We start from the raw sequence: 19,970 nt of genomic DNA on the forward strand, positions 1-19,970 counted from the left end.
CCCCAGTAAAGTAGACTGCCCTCAATAATGTAGATAAGCATCATCCAATCCATTGAGTCCTGAATAGACAAAGGACTTCAGAAAGGAAGAGGCCTCCTGAGAAAGAACAAGAATATAACAGAATCTAATTGCACAACAACTTTATTCTTAGACCAACAAATCCAGCTAATGAGTTTTTAACCCACAAAGTGTCCTAAGTCTTAAGCCACCGTGTAGGAGTTCCACCTATTCTGCTGAAGAGCGAGGTCATGTGAAGAAGCTCCAGGGTGGCATCTGGAATTTGCAGTCCAGGGAAGTCTTCAGATAACTTTTACACCTGCCTCTCTCTGAATGTCTGAAATGAGAGATTCCAAGTGAGAACCTCGCAGCTGAGCCAAGTCACCCCATAGAATCTTGAGAGGTGATAACAAATTGGTGTTTAAACCACTAGAACAGGAACGACAAGAATAGAGAAAAATCTGAGCTCATGAGAATTAAGAAAGTCATAAGAGAAGAGCTAAAACAAAATAACAATGCAGATAAACATGAAGTTAAAAACATAGAAGACTAGATATGCTCCAATTTGGTAAAAAACAAACAAACAAACAAAAACATTAGTATGTGTCCAATACAGTGGATAACTAGCTGGTAAATGTAGTCATATTTTGCGTCCTAAGAAGATTTTTGGCTCTGAAAAACAAAGCAGCAGCCTCTGAAAAAGACTATTTTGAGAATAAGAGATATTTCCCCCTTGAGGTCACACAACAAAGTTTTGTGGCCACTTCCAGCAATGTCATCATGTCCTGAAGGAAAGGGTTGGTATTGTTATAATTACATTTTAACTACATCCTCTGAGTTACATTTTAAGGTGTAATAAAACATCTTTCTAATATAAAAATAAAATAAAATTATATTGACATGTCTTCTCTTTGCTAGTAATAACTGAATGAGTAAACAAAGAGTCTAGAGAAAAGAACACAGCTAGCTGGCTTCACACTGTTCCGTGACCCTCTGTGGTTCCGCTTTTGGCAGGAATTTTTATGTTCTTCTGTTGAAATTTCAAAATACTGAGAGAAAAAAATAAAAATAAAAATAATTTGGAGGTAGATGAGAAAGCTGGTTGTAAGTAATACTTTAGAAAAAAAGTGAACTTTAAAAACTTAGGATGAATATTGATACTTATGAATGAATATATTTAAGACATAAACATTTTCTTCTGCTAAAAACAAGGCAAGACTCCTAGTACACCCATTCTGGACTCTATTCTGAAGATTAATGGGGAATAAATACTTCTGTGAAATGCTTTAAGTCTTGATAGAGCTTTAAGGGTCTATATGGGAAAGACAATACAGGCCCCTCTTTTCCACTCTTCCTCTTTTACACTAGAAAGATTTCCCCACTGGTTTAGAAGGGAAAATGCTATATATTTGTTGTGTATATAAATTAGAAGATAGTTATTTTATGTCAGAGCACATGAAAATAGATCTTTCATGTGTTTATGTCTAACTGTCTAGGATGATACAGAGGCATGTGCTACCCAATAGTTTTAAGAATAATTTGGGACAGAGGATTAAAAGATTGACTACAATGCTAAGTTTAAAAACAAAAATGTATATCAAAGCAACTGAGCCTAGAGCATAAGTACAGAGAAGATGGATAGGAGGTTCAAGAAATAGATGGGAAGCCCTGGCTGCTGTGGCTTAGTGGATTGAGCATTGACCTGCGAGCCAAGTGTTGCTGGTTTGATTCCCAGTCAGGGTACATGACTAGGTTGTACGTCAGGTCCCCAGTTGGGGGCACGAGTGAGAGGCAACCACACAGTGATATTTCTCTCCCTCTCTTTCTCCTTTCCCCTCTCTCTAAAAATAAGTAAATGAATAAATAAACAAAAACAAATAAATAAATAAATAATTTAAAACGAAAAAGAAATAGATGGGAAGAAAACAAAAATACAAATCCTTACTCCTGGATGAGGGTATAATAGCTGAAAATTGTATTGTAAGTTCCTAGTTAGCTAATATTTTAAATGATTATTCTCACTCAAGTTGAGGGTAAGAAATAAAAAAGAAAAGAAAAGAAAAGAAAAGCCACTACCAAATGAAACCAGTTCCATGGACTATTTTTATCTAGAAATCTCTTTGAGGCCAACTCCATGTGTCATCCTGGCCCAGGAAAGCTGGGCTAATACATCATTAGTGGAGATACCTGTACTTGAACCATGACCAAGAACCAGAAGAAACTTCAGGAGTCCATTTCTTGCCCTTTTGCTTCCTAGTTTTGTTTTATTTAAATTGAGATGGTGTGGGGACAGAAAACCTTTTTTACAGAACTCTGATCTTTATCTTTGTTTATTGGTTCCTCATAAATTTACAGCAAAACTATTTGCTACACAAAAAACTTTAGAAATCTTATGTTGAATTTCTGATGCTCAAGCTCAACTCTGGGAGCAAGCTACAAGGGGACAGAAGCAACACCTCTCCTTCACAGAACTGTAACAAATGATCAGTCTCAATATTTTTCCACTAGGGTTTCTTCTCTGTAACATTTCTTTCTTTCTTTTTTCTTTTTTCTTTTGTCAATTGTAGGTTCTAAATTTAAAGCTCAAGTTGAATTTTTTTGAGCTTTGAATTCATTTTAGCTTTGGAAGCATATATAATTAGCTACTTCCAGTTACTGCTTGGTAGGGCTAGTAGTTATATCAACTTTTTGCTCTTAAAATTCTATGAACTTTCTCTCATAGAACACAACTTCATCTAGATAAAATTAGATGCTTTCCCATGACTTAAAGGGGAGATTTCTTTCATACACACTAAATTTCTTTGGGGAAAAGGAAAAACAAAGGAAAAGCAATATCTGAAACTATAGTGTCAATGAAAAAATCAACAAACATTTTTCTAAGGCTGTACCATATATGAAACACATACCAGGTGCCTGCTTTACATGGATTTTTCAGAAGTATAAAGTTAATATTATGTTACAATGTACAACCTTAAAACACTTCATAATTTAACTGTTATAGAAATTCCTGAATTATTCATTGAATGTTAAAGTGAGCATTCTTTTGCTATTCACATCTGTCTACTCTTTCAATATCGTTTTTTCCCCTGTTCAGTCTTATAGTTGACTGAGCACTCTTTCTTGTTGTCTCCTTTATTTCCATGTCTTTGTTAGTCTCTTTCTGTATCACCCAAATCCTTTGCACTTTGCTGAAATTCTGGTCATTAATACTTATGATGTCTAGAGAAATGGCTCTTAAACTTCAATTCTATTTTTTTTCCACCACTTCATTGTTTAATAAGTCATAGAAGAAGACATGGCAGGAAAACAGGACATAAGGAGATACAGAAGGATGTCATCTGAATACCAGATTATTTAATACTAGGAAGACTGGCTGGGATGGATTTATTTATCATTTAATTTAGAATCAGATACTGGGCTAAGCACTTTGTAGATATTTGTCAATTTAATGTTTATGCTGACTTTATGAGACAGTATAGTGCTATCCTTTTCACTTTGGAGTCAGATTGCTTAATTACAAATGTAGGCTTTTAATACTTGCTACTTATCTGTTTTATGTCTCATCACTAAAATCAGGGTGATAATAGCAGTACCTACAATATAGAGTTCTCATAAACATTAAATGAGTTAACAAACCACATTTAGAATAATGCTCAAATAAAATTTAGCTTATTACTATGCTCCCGCATTTTCAGATTCAGGTTTACAGATGCTCAATTTAGTTGCTTAAGCAACTGACCACAGCAACTTGGTGTTTGAACTCAGGTGAATTTGACTCCAAAGCTAATAAAGTTAAATGTTTCCATTGTCAATGACAATGTTTAAATACTCCAAAATTCATGGTTGAATGATTGTGAATCAACAGTGGCCCCAGCTTAATAGCTCAAATTTTAGTTCAGGCAAGTGTTTTAAAAACCAACTACAGACACTCAGAAGAGGAGCTTCAGAATTTGGATGAAGCAAAAAATAAGGGTTATCCTGAATTAGAGAAGACACCATTCTCTCAGCTAAAGCTAATCAAGAGCTATTTGTTTTACTTTTTTCTTTGTCTGTTTTGAAAGTTAGGAGAAATTGGAAATTTACACTAATTCTCATTAGATATCATGTATAATAGGTTAAAGTTGTGTTTATAGGTAGTGCTTATCACTTGGTATGTGTTAAATAATTCTTGTTATCTCATATTGATGTTTCATATATAGTTCTAACGTAAATACATGCATATCCAAAACCAAACTCTCAATATTTCTCCCAAACCACTTCTGCAGTTTTCCGTATGTCAGTAAAAGGCAGCTTTATTCTACCAGTTGCTCAAAGCAAAAAACTTAATGTCATTCTTCATTCTTGGTTTTCTCTCACAACCCACATCTTATGCATCAACAAATTCTATTGGCTTAATGTAGAGAGCAGGACTGAACTAAGATGGAGTCAGTTCTGCCAACTAAGAAGCCATGTTTAGAGCATGCACAGTAGAGCAATGACTCAGAGGGATGATGCAACCTCTGAAGCATGCAATGTTGTAGGCAACATGTGTTTATCTGAAAGGTAATACTGCCGCCCTCTTGGAGTATGTTCAATAGGACAACATAATCAACATGTGCTTATTGAGATGGCACAAAACAACATGTGTTTATCAAGGCTAATGCAATAGTATGAATGCAAAAGCCTTTGAACAGATAGCTGAGACAGTCAAGAGGAGCTGAGATGGTTGAGAGATGCTCTACTGCTATGATTCACCCTGCTCTAGCTGACTCTGAAGCCACCGTAGACTTTGCCTTGCAAGATGCTGACCCGCTGCCTCCCAGACCAGGACCTGATCTGGACTCTTGGGACTTGTGTTTGTTATCCCCCAGTTCTCTTGTGTGATGTTATTGCTGAATGTTTCTTGGGTATTGTTACTGTTATTATGTTATTATAGATTTTGATTGAATCTGCACTAATAAAAGCTAAGTGAATAGCATAGTCACCTGTGTTGACTCACTGCTTGCTATTCCTTGGTGCCAGCGTTACCTGTAGTGCTGGAGGCTGAATAGGTGACCTGGTGCCTCTAGTCCATGACAATGGCTGGAAGTGGGCTTATAGAAAAGACAGATACTTGGTAAGGTTAGAGTATCGCTTGCAACATTTTACTTCCAAAATATATCCAGAACATAACCACTTCTTCCCATCCCTTCTGCTACCTCTCTGGTTCAAGTCCTAATGAGCTCTTCTTCAGATTTCCTAAAGAGCTTCCTAGCCAGTCTCTGCCTATTTCTATGTCATTAGCCCCCTCAGTTACTCCTCTGCCCAAAACTTCCAAGGGCTTTTTTCTCATTCAGAATAAAGCCAATACCTTGCAATGACCCATAGGCAGTTTATCATTTTCCACCTGATGCCTTTCTGACCTCACTTCCTGTTATTGCCCTTGTCAGCCCCTGAGCCAAACTGACCTCTTCTCTGTTTCTGGAGCAAGCCAGAAAGCTCTTGCTTCTGGGCTCTCCTCTTCCTCTTCCTTCTGCCTAGAATGCTCTTCCCTTGGATAGTCATACATCTACAGGTCTTTCTCATAAGTCACCCTCTCCCTGAGCCCATCACAGGACTCCCTATCTAAAATTTTAAACTACTGTCCACACTCTCTCCCTGCAATTACTTCTCTCCTTAGACTAAGTCTGTGCCACTACAATCTAGCATAATATATTTTAATTATTTATTCTATTTATTATCTGGCTCACCCACCAAGTTAAAAACTCCATGAAGACAGAGATTATTTTTCTGTTTTGTTCACTGCTATTTCCCCAATGCCTGTCACACAATAGGCACTCAATATTTTTGTTAAATGTTGCTGAATTTAATTCAGACAAAATTGAAATGATAAACTTTCTATATAAAAGATAGCTAAAATGTTTTCCATTTATAAACTTGTTAGTTATTCAGTCAGTCCTAATTAATAGTTCTGAAATCAATTTTAATTATCTGACAACATGATATGCCAAACTGAGGTATTTATATCTTCTGCTTATCCCACTTTCTGGAACATTTGATAGCAGCTTCCCACCACAAAAACATTTTTAGATTAAAATTACTTTGCCCCCTATGGTTATCTGTGGGCACTGGTAACAAATTGTTTCTGCTAGTGCGAAGTGATTGGCCATTGGGAATTCTAACAAACTTTAAATTTCAGCAAAATGCCCAGAAACTGCTAATCCTGCAGAAGAAGCCAGGTATTCTGAAGGTAAAAGATACCAGGTAATTTGGTTTTCTTGATGTTCTTGATAGCTTTATAATGTAACTGTTTACATTTTCAAGATGCATGCCAATCAGGTAAAAAAATTCCTTTTGAAAATAAATACAAACAGAAAGGTATTTGCTACCGAGCACAACTGTGTAATATTTAGTGCTTTGTTTTATAAAATAAAAAGTGCGTTACTAAGTTCTAGAAATTATCAACTAAAATTGATGGCCACTTTTCTTTGATGTGACTGTCAGCAGCATGATCAAGATCCACAATAACACAAAGACTCTGATATTACTGTTACCTTCACTTATAAACCAGAATAAGGTTAACATGATCTTATTAATACTTTTGAATCTCATTTGTGCTGGTATCATCTTTGCTGATATTTCTCAGCATTATGTCGTTTAATAACTGGCTTGCATTTTTGTCCTGATCTCTAAAATGCTTGGATGGCTACATTATAGTTAGAATTAAGGTTCTCAAAATTGTATTAATTTTGAAGAGAATAGCCTAAGATTTTAGACTATATGAAATAGTTTTATTTATTTCTCCAAATAAAAGTATTTTTACCTTGAAATGTTTAAAGATTATAATAGTATTTAGATTATTTTTCCATTAAAAGTGATTTTCCCCATGTATTCTCAGAGTTGTGTAAACTTTTTATTCTCATATTGGTTGCTATATGTCTCTGTGGTAGTTAGTAAAATACTGCTTATCAGAACCAACAGATTAGTAATCCAAAATTATGTTGCATGTTTTTTTCAATCTAGTGATCACTTGACTTAAATGAGCTGACTAGATTCCCTTAATATATTTACCAAAGGATAAACACATACCTTTCCCATAGCTAAATGTTAATGCTTTAAACATAATTTTGTTGAGTCCAATATAAAATATAATTTTCCCATAAATCAACTACATGTAGATTTTTCTGTAATAAGTAAAAGAATAAAAACATTCCAGGTGGTATACAGAACACCAGCTCTCTAGCTACATTGCAAGGTTATTAAGTTCAATTCTTCCCCTTACTACCTGAGAATTCTGGGGCAAGTTATTTGACTTTTTGTGTCTATTTCCTAATCTATAAAATAGGAATAGTATGCCACTTAACTCATTGGGTTATTATGAGGCTCAATTAACTTAATACATGTAAACTTTTTAGAACAATGCTTGGCTCATTTTAGTATTCAATAAATATTAGCTATTAATGTAAGTATTACATAAATTGTTTCACTCTCCAGCCCATGGATGGACACTAGATAAGATACATTGCTAATGAATATGAGGAAATTAATTGGGGCACCAGCCTGGTAGTGGACAAAATTATATTCTTCACCGTGGAGCCTGCTACCTGGCAAATCATTTAAAGAGTATGTTATAAACTGCTATACTAATTTAATGTTATTATGAATTATATAAATAACTAAATTAAATGATCCCTCTAAATACAATAGGGAAAAGTTTGGGCTGAAAATAGAGCAAAGAAATGTCTACAAAGTTTATTTCTGTTAACTGACTTCATTGCCTTAATAGTGGACAATTTTCAGTTTCATATTGGAACAATTAGACCTATAAAAGCACTTATATTAAAGTTTCCACATTTGTTTTTAAGTCACTTATAAATAGGTTTTTCTTTTTTTCCTTAAAAATGGACCGGTAGGGGGAAGGGTATTTGTATACTTTTGTGTTGTATTTATACTTACAGTTACAGTTCTTAATTGGCAATGCTTTAGGCTAAAATAAACATGCTATCTTTTACAGAGATTCTCAAAGATGCAGATCATCTGTTTGGGACTACTTCTTTCCAGTCTGACCTGGGCAACACCAGTAAGCATTTCCAATTTTAGTTAAGCATCGTAAAATCTATTACTCTCTTTATCTATTTTTCTCTTAAGCAATGGTTTTTCACAATAGTAACACTTACCTAGTTCAATGATAATTAACCAGCACTTGACACTAAAGCCTGCCAGCAGGGAGGCCTTCAGTAAACATGTGTTGAATTGCAAGATGTCAACAGTTCCCTTTTAAGAAAAAACAGAAAGAGTACTTTTAAGAAAACCAAGAGCCCAGCCACAGTGTTTCAAATCAGTTAACACTAATGAGTAAATGTTCCAAGACCCAACTTACAACACACCAAAAGAACTTCTCAATATTTTACTAAAAACTAAAAAAAAAAAAAAAAAAAAAAGCCTTGAATATATTAAGGCTACCAACTAGATTTTGTAAATACATGGCAACACTGAGGAACCAGAACTTTTCTGTAATTCTTGCAACACCTCAACACTGTGAGAGCCTGGTAATGAGTTTCTCTCCATTAGTGAGGCTAAAGATGGGAGAAAGTGCCCCAAGCTTAACCCAAATGAAGCTCCAATTTCCTTTTGTGTCTCCTTTTTTTCTCTGTTCACCCAGATGAGTACTCAGGATGTGACTAAATTATCTTGTGAAAATGCTGAATGTTACCGGTATTTTCTGCAATGCAGACACAATGCCAATTATGTAATGTCTGGAAACCATTCTAACTTCCCAGAGTAAACTTTTCCATTGGAGAACCATGGAAGCGAGTGGTCACTCTGTTTCCAGAAGTACTTAAATATAGGTCCTGAGCAAGTGGGTGACCAGTTGGGTAACCCACTGACAAGCATGAACCATGTCATCGGGTGAGCACAGCAGAAGTTGAGGAAACTTGTCCACTCTCAGCTGACAGCCTTCAACAGTCCTGTGGAAGCCATACTGCTTAAAATACGCATCAGCCAAGCCCAATACCCATAGCTTAGCTCAATCAGGGCCACAGAGTCGTGTGCTTAGGCTGATGGGCATCGAGAGGGTCTTGCAGACCCAGCTCAATCCCACCAGCCTAGGATGAATCTGTTTGGAGCAACACGGTGCAAGGAGCAGCTGGCGTGGCACTCTCCGACCATTTTCCAGTAAATGTGCTTTGTCAGCCTCAATCCAGTGACGACTGGTGAAAATCGGGTGCCAGCATTGCTCCCCAGAGGGAGACAATGCCATCTCCATCACAGGACCACATTCGAGCCTGGGAGAATTGCCAAGTGGGTATGGAGGGAGAAGGGAGGGATGCATATTTCAAATGAAAGAGGTTTTGCAAAGACATAGAGACACAATTTGGAATTATAAATGGCTAAATACAATATTTTCTTCTAGATATATAGGTTCTATTTGAGCAATTATCTAAATTTTTAAATAATAGGTTGGTGGAACCAGAAATTGATATATGTTGCATCATTTCCATATGTTTTGGAACTAGAATGCAAATTCAAACTGTAGGGGAGGAAAAAGTTTCCTTTGACCATCCTAGGGTCCCTGGCTGGGTCTGAAAATTAAGTTGACAAAGACAAGGAGAAAAGCATACGAGTTTTACTGATTTTTTACATGTACATGGGAGCCTTCACAAGAGAATGAAGACTTGAAGAAGTGACCAGAGCAAGAAGCTTTTATATCTTTTGGATAAAGAAACAATAAATTAGTCAAGAATTGATAAGACAAAAAGTTTTGAGCTAAGGAAGTCCTGATCTTCCTCAAGTAAGCTGGCTCAGTGTTAGTTTAACAAGGTTTGTTTGCAGATTCTTCTGGTGTGGTCTCTGGATTGGTGACAGTCTGTCTCCAGTAAAAGAATTTATCTCCTGCCTTTAGGCAGAAGAGGAGGAAATTTTTCTGCTTACTACTTTTTTTTTTAAAGATTTTATTTATTTACTTTTAGAGAGAGGGGGAGGGAGGGAGAAAGAGAGAGAGAGAGAGGGAAACAAAGTCTCACAAACTGCCACTGGGGGCCTGGCCCGCAACCCAGGCATGTACCTTGATCAGGAATGGAACTGGTGACCTTTTGGTTCGCAGGCTGGCACTCAGTCCCCTGAGCCACACCAGCCAGGGCAGTTTACTACTTACTAAATGCTTTCAGCAAAGAGGCATATTTGGGGATAACATTATGGTTTCCTTTGAAAACAAATTAAAAATAGAAAAAAAAAAAAGATGATTATTGGGCCATGCAATTTAATTAATATTCATCAATATGCAATTAGACTATAGAGGCTTTGTTTATGTTACTTGGTTGTAAGTTCATGATTTTTTTTTGTGAACTATGCTGAGGTACTCTAAACTATCAAATATGATTTTAATACATGCACATGTGTTATGTTCTGTAAGAAGATGCCAAATACTACAAACTGTCATTTACTTATTAAGTTAGTATCTACCTATCTCATTTTTATGTTCTTTTTCCTGTAGCCCCAGTTCTGGATCTGTTTTTACTATTTGGATATTTTTGAGAAATGATACAATTATCTAAATTTATGTGCACAAGATCATAGAACCAACATAAAAAAGGCAATAAAAATATAAAATATGCCTGAAGGTACTTAATATAAACTACAGAAACATTTCTTACTATTATTAAATACGCTTTTTTCATATATAAGGCCATTTGAAAATTATTATTTTAATCCTGGGACTTGGAGAGAATGAATTTAGGTCAAAATATCTCATTTACTTCTGCTACTACTCGTCGTCGGCAGCCGTCCGTCTCGAGAGACGATGGTGTAGCTTCTTAAGAGTCTATCTGCACCGCCGAGAATGGTTGTGCAGTCCGACTCGGGAGTGACACGGTATCTGTCTCCTCCCGTGTTGAATCGACATCTTGTGATGACGCTGGAGTGTCCTCTCCAGTGAAGCTGAAGCTACAGATCCTGGGCAGGGTGATATGGAGGGTCTGCTGTTGCCCATGCAGCAGACCCCCCTCTCTTCGCAGCTGAAGAGTCCAAGGGAAAGACGGAGTCGATACAGCTTGGGTTCAGGTGCGCCGCAGGAGTTGCCGGTGTTGACTACAACGTCAAACCGCCTTAGGGACTCCGGCTCCGGATTTTCTGTCGGGGTTTACTCCCCTAGCCTTTCCCCTGAAGAGGTATGCCGCAAGGCAGTGGAGGTTTTTTGGAGTCAGAGTTTTCCTTCTCTGATGTGCCCTGACTGGAAGATCGAACCAGCGACACTTAGCTCACAGGCCGACGCTCAATCCACTGAGCCAAACCAGCCAGGGGTTCTGCTACTACTACTAGCTGTGTAAGTGCAGGCAATTCTATTTCTTCTACTTCCTTTTTCACAGGGGTTATTATAGGAATCAGATGAGATTATTTATATGAAAGCAGTTTGCACTGTAACGTGTTATATAAATATAAGGCATTATTGACAAACAATTTTATCAAAATTGTACTTAAATTTGTACTTTAATTTTTATGGCAGGATTTGTCATTTTATTTTATAATAGATTTCTCAGAATAGAAGTATTGAGTAAATGGGAATATATATTTTTTGGTAGATATTGCCATATTTACTTCCCAAAATGCTAAGTAGCTTAACATTCTCACCACCAATGTGTATCATACTATCCTTTCCTCTAGTTCCCCATACAATGAGTATAAAATTATATTACATTATTTCTTTAATGTGTATTTTTCTATCTTTTAAAAGCTGAATTATAATTGACATACAATGTTATATTAGTTTCAGGCTTACAACATAGTGATCAATATTTTTATACATTATAAAATGATCATCATGGTAAGTCTAGTTACCATCTGTCACCATACAAAGTTATTATAATACTATATTATTGACTATATTTCATAGACTGTACATTACATTCTTGTGAATTATTTATTTTAAAACTTGAAGTTTGTATAACTTAATATACTTCATCTGTATTTCCCATCCCTCTACCCTTCCGCTCTGGCAAACACCAGTTTTGTTCTCTGTATCTGTGATTAGCAAACTATTTTTGTTTCCAGAATGAAATGGAATGTTAGGCATATCTGCCTTGGAGTTCAGTAAATAGAGCACTTTTACTAAAGATTTGAGTTTACTTCTAAGATGATTTCATCAGTTAAAGTAGATTCAGGAAAACAAAATTCACAACCGAGAGTTCAGTAAGAGAATAGTTATAAAGTACAGGATGAACAGAAAGGGCAAATCAAGGGTGATGAAGCCACACAAAGACTGAAAGCACTACCATGCCTTGGGCTGGAGGAACAAGGAAGGAGGCGGTGAGTGTTCTCCGTGCCCTGAGGGTAGGGGTGGGGGCAGCAGGAAAGGAGGTGCCTCCAATCGTAGAGATGCAGCTCCAAACTGAGCATGGAAGTACATACTTTGGCTTCTTTCGCCTTCTGCCCTTCAGTGTCAGGCCAGACTGCAGCCAGCTGGCACAGGAGCTCAGGAAATGTTGTTTGTGGGGATCATCACAGAGAAAGCAGAAGCTTGGGATCTGAAAGCAAGCAGGATAATTGGTCATATTTATTGCTCGGAAATACAGAACTCTAAGGTTCAGTCAGGCATTATTCTCTCTTACACAACTGACACCACTTTAGCACATGCATTCAGGCACAAGCCAGCCTACCTATCGCTTCCTCTTGCCAGATCTGAGATAACCTAACTGTTTCAAAAATAAATAAGGGAAAAAAAATACTGAGAGTAAAAGACTTGGTATGTTTGTTGCCTCCATGGTAAGCTTGCTCAAGGATTCTCAAGTCCTATTCTGCATGCTCTCCCATGACACCTTAATTTTAGCCTAAAAGCTTGGAACAAGATGCCTGGTCTATATCTTTTTAGTTTCTGGCCTTTATCTACTTTAATAGCTACCTCTTGCCCCCAGGTACCCTCAAGATATTTTGACACTTTCATGTCAGACCAAGAGAAAGTATTTGTGCCAATTTGCCGGTCACCCCATTTTCCTTTTCCTGAAAAATAATATCTGCCTGGGTGACTGGCAACAATAAAATCCCATGCTTAGGTATGGTGCTTCCCCTGACATGCAGGGCTATGGTGTTACTCTTGCCGGATAATCAGTAGCATTTTATATTAACTCACACAGCAATCACTGAACTTATACAATTAATGCACATGAAGCCCACATCACCGAACTCTGATTTTGGTTCACTGACTAAACAACACCCAATGCTCCAGTCAAAACGTCTTTTTCAGTGGATACTAATTACAGCCAAGCTTTTTCATGTAGAATGCCACTCCTGCCCAGCCCGGCAGTTCTCCTGAGGTTTGAATGGGGTTCTGTCTTGGGGATGGATGGCATTATTTCCCTCTGGGGGAGGAAGGTGGGCACTGTCTTGTAACAATGAAACAAATATTAATGTGGTAGGGTGTCCATTATTCTCTGGTTAGGATGATTTGCCACATTGAATAGTAAACCCAATGAGAGAAAAATAAAAGATTTGTTGTTTAAAGAACTAAATGAAAAAATGAATGTTCGGTGAAACTTTATTCCTTGTTTTCTTTTAGGCAGTTCAATCACAGACTGAGAAAACTAACCAAGACTGTGTGGAAGAACAGAAGGTAAACAAAATTATTCTTCTCAAATAAAACCATTTTAACTTTGTAAAGGAAAAAGGGGAAAATTTTAACTGTCAAAATAGTCTTGTATACTTAGAATTGAAATGCAAAATTATACAACATAATTTTGGCACTCTAATTCACACAATGTGTGACAGAAAAGAGAAGATTATTCTAAATGGAGAGTTCTCTTTAATATGATTTCTTCCTTCAAAGGAATAAGTGAGTAAAATTTTGGGACCTTTTTATTAGCAACCAATATTTTTCCACACATATACATGAGAACAAAGCAATACATGAGGGAGAAAACAAAGGGAAGAACATTAATACGTCTTAATGGGGAGTTCTGTTTACATGGAGTCAGTTTTCCATTCGCATCAAAGTTAAACAAGTTCCCTCAGCTTCTCAGGTCACCAAATTTTGGCTTATTTCTGCCTGCCATGATTTCTCCTGGCAGTCTCAGAAAGTTCTGTTCTAAGAACTAACAATCTTTTATTATGTCTCAGCTGAAAATTACAAAGGCAAAAACTGTAAGTGTAAGAGCCTGAATTTTCACGCTGAGTTTTGCCATTTTGACATCAGACACATATACTGTAAAATCCTCCTTTCTTCTAATCCTCCTGCCGCCTTCCACCTGAAAATATTTTCAAGTGCTGCATTTCCATTGAAATTTGGTAATTAAATTGATACACCCTGGGAGAGAGGGTAGTTTTCCTTAGGGAAAACTAATTTAGAGACACGTAGAAAACAAAGGAACAAATTGCTCTTTGGGATTGGTTGACACACGCCCTCCTGTGGTTATAAGAAGTACTGCCTTTTGTTAGATGCAGAATTAGACCAAATTTAAAAATACCTGTACAATCAAAATAAGAGCAGGAAATTTCTTAGTGAGAGATAAACTTCTCTTAATATAATTTGTATTTTTGTAGGCAACATACAAGGGTCACCATGAGAAACATGGGTATTATGTTTTTAAGTATGCTGACACATCATCTGGGAGGAATAATCAAACTAAAGTAAAGGTAAGCTGGATCTCTGAGTGATAATCCTTATCATGAGTCAAACTCTGGACTAATGCCAGGGGAAGCTACAAGGGAAACAGCTTACTTTTTCCTACTCTGGGGTTTCTGCTTGTGGCTGTTGCCTTCATCCTTTTCCCACATCTGAGGATCCTCAAGCATCTCTGCCAAAGAACTCTGTGCTCCAGGGTCTTCCTGCCACAGGTGGGCTACCCTCTGCCTTGGACAGAATCCTGCCCTACTTCAGGACCTTTCGAGGCAGGCGTGGGACTGGTGAACTCTAGACACCCATGAGTTTCTGATTAATGTTTGCTGTTTTTTATTTTTTTTTTATGAGATTTTCTGGAAATATTCTAGCATATGCTCTAATAGTGAGGATTAGAAGTCATTTTGGTCTAAAGAGTGACACATTTTAGTGTCCTTTAAATTATTCCACAGGGGACACCATCTGTGTCAGGATGATCAGAAGGAAAGAATATGGGCCTTGTCATTGGAATGGAACAAGAATTCTTTTCACGCTGTCCCTTCTTGAAAATTCATTGGCCAAAGAGCTGGACACAGCTTAAAATGTCATCAGCTAAAAGGACTTCTTTTTCCAAATGTGGTTCCATTTCCCATGAAAGTTATAGTTTCCTTTTAGAATGTTGTTTTGTTCTGCTCAATATTCTTTAGATGCATCTCTAAGACCAACTGCCTGTTAAACCTACTTGTAGTAACAAATATCTATTGAGCTCTTCCAACTGTGCAAGATACTATGTGAGATAAAATGATTGAGAAAACTTAATTCTTTCTCTCCAGAATGTTAGAATTATAAAAGAAAAAAAATAAAAGAAACAAATGGCACTTACAAAAACCATCAACCCAAGACAGGTGTTTAAAGTGCTGTGTAAGCGGTAAGCCAAATATCATGCTTTAGGGCTTTCAGTGAAAAAGATTAGTTTCTAGTCTGGTGTTCAGGGAAAACTACATAATGGAAAGAATTGAGCTGAGTCTTGGAGGATGAATAGGATTTGAGTAAACAAGTAGGTGGGAGCAGCTATTCTCCATGGAAAGAATAATATGAGTGAAAGCATAAACATAGAAAAGCAAAGCAGAGGAAATCGGACCAGCCAACTGACTTATGATCACATAATCAGCAATGCAATCAGTAACCATTTAACACAAGCAAATGCAAAAATAATTGACCACCACATGCCACAATTTAAAAGTTGTTTTATGGTTTAATTTATAAAAAAATTCTATTCAGTCTTTGGTAAAATGCACAAAATTCATTAGTATATATGCTACTGTTTTAAAAGCAGTAAAATACCAAATATAAAACAAAACTTCCCACTTCAGAGTATGGAGAAAAAAATTAATAAGTAATTATTATTATCTACTGATTTTCTAATGCACCTGTTTAACTCAAAAGAATATAATAGCAATAATCAAACGAATGTGATTGCAAAAGAAAATATAAATATCCATGTAAAACTTTCCAAGATTTAATGTCTTAAAATAAGTCAAATGTTTAAAATACCTCTTATTTAGAAATAACTCACTATAAAGTTTTTTTCTATTTTATTTTTTCCTCATTGCAAAATCTTATTTTCAGGATATACATGCCAAATAAAGGATTAGCAAATAATGATGTCATAACTTCCACAAATAAATCATTTCAAATCACCTCCTAAAAATCCTACAAGTTGGAACATTTGCATGTTGCATATTGCATATTAAGCAGCTTCATAAAAATAAAGGGGACGTCCATAAACCATTTTTATCTTGAGTTTCAAGTGTGAGCTGAATAAGCAATTTCCTCACTTCTCCTAGCATTAATAAAATACATGTAAAACAACAGGCAATCCTGCAAATAGAACAGTACTGTTGAGAAGGAGGGAGGGAGGGAAAGACAGACAGAGAGAGTGAGAGAGAGAGAGAGAGAGAGAGAAAGAAATGGATATGCAAATGGAAGAGAAAATACTTTTAAAAACAGGAACTCTGTATCACTTGCAATGACTCACTATTCACAAGATGAGGACCACACTCTGTCCTCCTTCAAATATCAGGCCCTAATCTACATTTCCAAATTTATTTCTTATTCTCCCCTTTAGAATTTCTCTACTCCAAACTTATAGTTTTATTTATAATATCTGTCAAATATTTCCTGTTTCCAAACATTTTACTATGCCACTTATTCTTAAAATAGTCTCATCACTTCCCTTCCAGGTATTTGAAGTTTACCCATCCTTCAAACCTTGTTCATTCTTCTTTCTCCATAAAATCTGCTTTGGCCATTCCAGAATTAGCTCTACTAACAAACCTCTATTCAGTTAACAGAATCTTTTTATTAGGTATCCTAAGAATTATTAGACTTTAAATTTTTAAATAAAACAATCACTTTATGTTAAAAATTACACTTTAGCAGGAAGAAGAAAACAAAGATAATATCACTGTTCACCATTCTGGCAAGAGAAGAAATCAAGAGCCAGCACTTAAAGAAAACATTGTCCAAGAAAGAGAGAAATACTTGTTCCTTCCTGGAGTCAATAAAAATAACCAAATTAGTAAACTCTCAAATCTTTTTGAAAATCAACAGACAATGAATGAATATGATAGTATTAGTAACAATGAAAATATCCACAATAACCTAAAGATGCCTATTTCCACTGGGAATAATGGATCTGAGGATAGAGACAATGTTATCAGTGAACTACATGACCAAGAAGAATATGATGCAGCTCTCAACAGAAATAATATGCAACATATAATGGAGCCAGAAGCTGTAATTAAACTACTGGTGGAAGAAAACAAAGAGACCAAACCCAGGAATGCTGAAAGCAAAATTTCAGCAAGTGGGAACTATGGTAAAGATCTCTCAGAAGGTAAGAAGGATTATCAAAGAGATCCACAAGCCCCAAATATTCCAGCAAAGAGAAAAAGCACCCACCATACTCAACACAACACTGACTATTTAAGACAGTTCTCAAAATTCAAAAAATTCCCCAGTGATTTTGAAGGCAGTGGTTATTCAGATTTTCAGAGGAGGGGGGACAATAATATTTCTCCTTTCAGTGGAGATGGCCAACCTGATAAGGACACGTATGGTAAAGGAGAAGCTATTGATCCTGACTTAGGAGGTACAGATATTCAAACCGAGTTTTCTGGCCCAGGTGAAGCTGAGATTACCAATCCTGAAGCAGGAGGCCCGAGTTATAATGACATCCCAGAGAAAGCAGAAAGTGGCAGAAATACAGTTGGAACCAGGGATGAAACAGCTCAAGAGACAAATACTGCTGATGTAAGCCTAGCGCAGAGCAGCAATGACATCACAGGTAGCACCAATTTTAAGGATCTCCCTGGAAAAGAAGGGAACAGAGTGGATGCTGGCAGCCAAAATGCCCACCAAGGGAAAGTAGAGTTTCATTACCCTCATGTACTCTCGAAAGAGAAAAGAAAAGAAGGCAGTAGTGATGTTTCTGAAAGTACTAGTTATAATGAAATTCCAAAAAATGGCAAAGAGAGTAGTAGAAAAGGTACAGAACATTCTAATAGGAATCAAGTGACCTCAAGTGAAAATCAAAGATTTCCAAGTAAAGGCAAAAGTCCAGGCTGGCTCACTCCTTCTCATGGTCTTGACAATGAAATTAAAAATGAAATAAGTTCTCATAGCGGCCCCAATAATGAGAGGACTGTAAAAACACATAGTGGAAAAAATCACTATGTAGCCCCCAGACAAAATAACTCTACCTGGAATAAGGGTGTGCCACAGAGGAAAGGCTCCTGGGGCTACAGAAAACCCCTTTACAGCAGGAGGCTTAGGCTCCCTCAGAAGCCCGACAGTAGTGAGTCATCTGACAGTGGCAGTTCCAGTGAGAGTGACGGTGACTAGTCCACTGGCGCCTCCCAGCAGGATAAAAGTCTGAAGACCAAGACACCTGTGACTTTCTGGTGAAGGACAGCCACCTGATACAGCCCAGGTGAAGAAGGATGGAGCAGGGAAATGAGTAAGCCTAGAAACCCAGCCTCCTGGGGAGAACTGTTGCTGTTTTAGTGGTCATTATAAAATTCTATGCAAAGTTATGATACTTTATAAACTTCTATTTAAAGTTATGCCACTTTTTTAAAGGAAAAATTCATTAAGGATCTATGAAATAGTTAACAACTGAATAGGTGTCATTTAAAATTAGTTTGTGAATGTCAAACTTCCTTCGTTGTTGCTCTGTAGACATGAAAACAAGCAATATCACTCACATAGTAATCTGTAATAAATTATCAATAAGAAAATCTGTCATCTGTGGTGCTTCATTTCAGAGGCAACAAGATTAGCTCTGCATCTGACAGAGGCAGTGCTGTGAAATTAAGCTGCTGAATAAAGCTTGAAAGCATTCCCTCATCCCCTCTGCATGAGCCCGCATTTCCTTTTGCCTCGGAAGTCCTCTGCTCTAACAAAGACAGCCTGCTTCCGAGCCTTCTACACTCTTTCCTATGTCGCACATTCATAACTTCTTAAAAGGCAAGTTTTACTTCCAGAAACAAATCATCATGTTCTCACTTTTCTCAGTTCCACTTCTTTCTGCACAAAGACAAAGGGAACCTGAAAACAAGGGTTATCTTTTCCCCCTAATTTATTTTCCATCTTCCAAGTGTAAAAGAAATCAGGATTAAGGGAAAGACTTAACATATCAGCTCACAAATTAGTCACCAACAGAATTCCAGAATAAACTATTCCTAGTAATTTGATTTTTGTTTATAAAAGATAATTTGGTGTGTGTGTGTGCGCGCGCACACACACACACACACACACACACACACACAACTAGAAGCAATTGATGAAGTGAAAAAAAAAAAACGACCCCAGAGTTTAAACTGTATATAAATGAGTTGAAATCTACTTCCTCCTTGTATCCCAGATTATATCAGACTTAATACATGTGAATGGTCCGAACACATGAAAAAAACACTTGGTGTTTAAAAGGAAAAAGTGAGCTGCTAAAAAAAATGAATGTTTTCTTTGGGTAATTACAGCAGGAACTTCCAAAGTCTGTCTGGTCTGTCCTCTTCTGCTATCTAGTGGAGAAACTGCATTTCAATTCCCTGGTCAGATTTTATTTCCTCTCTTCCAGCTTGAGTTTTCCTGCATATTTACTTGAATTTGCTTCATCCTTTTAAAGGAAAGTCAATGTTTCAAAATCGGCAATGCATTGCTATGACATACAGAGATGGAGCGGTGAGTCCAAACTGGAAGGAGCAGAGATTGGGAGACGCACCCTGCTGTCATGCAGTGGGCTGTGCTTTAACTAAACTCAGGTTTCAGCCGTCAAGCTGCACAAGCTTCCTTTCCTTTCCTTCCTTTCTTCCTTCCTTCCTTCCTTCCTTCCTTCCTTCCTTCCTTCCTTCCTTCCTTCCTTCCTTCC

The 19,970-nt window shown here is 36.9% G+C and overlaps 1 protein-coding gene across 3 annotated transcripts; it reads left to right on the forward strand.

Annotated features, from left to right (window-relative positions):
* The first annotated feature begins 7,981 nt into the window (after positions 1 to 7,981).
* Positions 7,982 to 18,445, forward strand: MEPE (matrix extracellular phosphoglycoprotein). 3 transcript variants are annotated; one of them, XM_090267926.1, is made up of 4 exons: positions 7,982 to 8,035; positions 13,505 to 13,558; positions 14,485 to 14,577; positions 16,979 to 18,445. In XM_090267926.1, exons 1-4 carry the CDS (start codon positions 7,982 to 7,984, stop codon positions 18,443 to 18,445), a joined length of 1,668 nt encoding a protein of 555 aa, XP_090124052.1. The 3 variants fall into 3 exon arrangements, with proteins under 3 accessions (XP_090124052.1, XP_090124053.1, XP_090124054.1); XM_090267927.1 differs by having other exon boundaries at positions 16,982 to 18,445; XM_090267928.1 differs by lacking the exon at positions 14,485 to 14,577.
* The last annotated feature ends 1,525 nt before the right edge of the window (positions 18,446 to 19,970 follow it).

Source organism: Furipterus horrens, unplaced genomic scaffold, assembly GCF_987537825.1.
Source record: "Furipterus horrens unplaced genomic scaffold, mFurHor1.1.pri manual_scaffold_2, whole genome shotgun sequence".
Lineage (NCBI taxonomy): Eukaryota > Metazoa > Chordata > Mammalia > Chiroptera > Furipteridae > Furipterus > Furipterus horrens.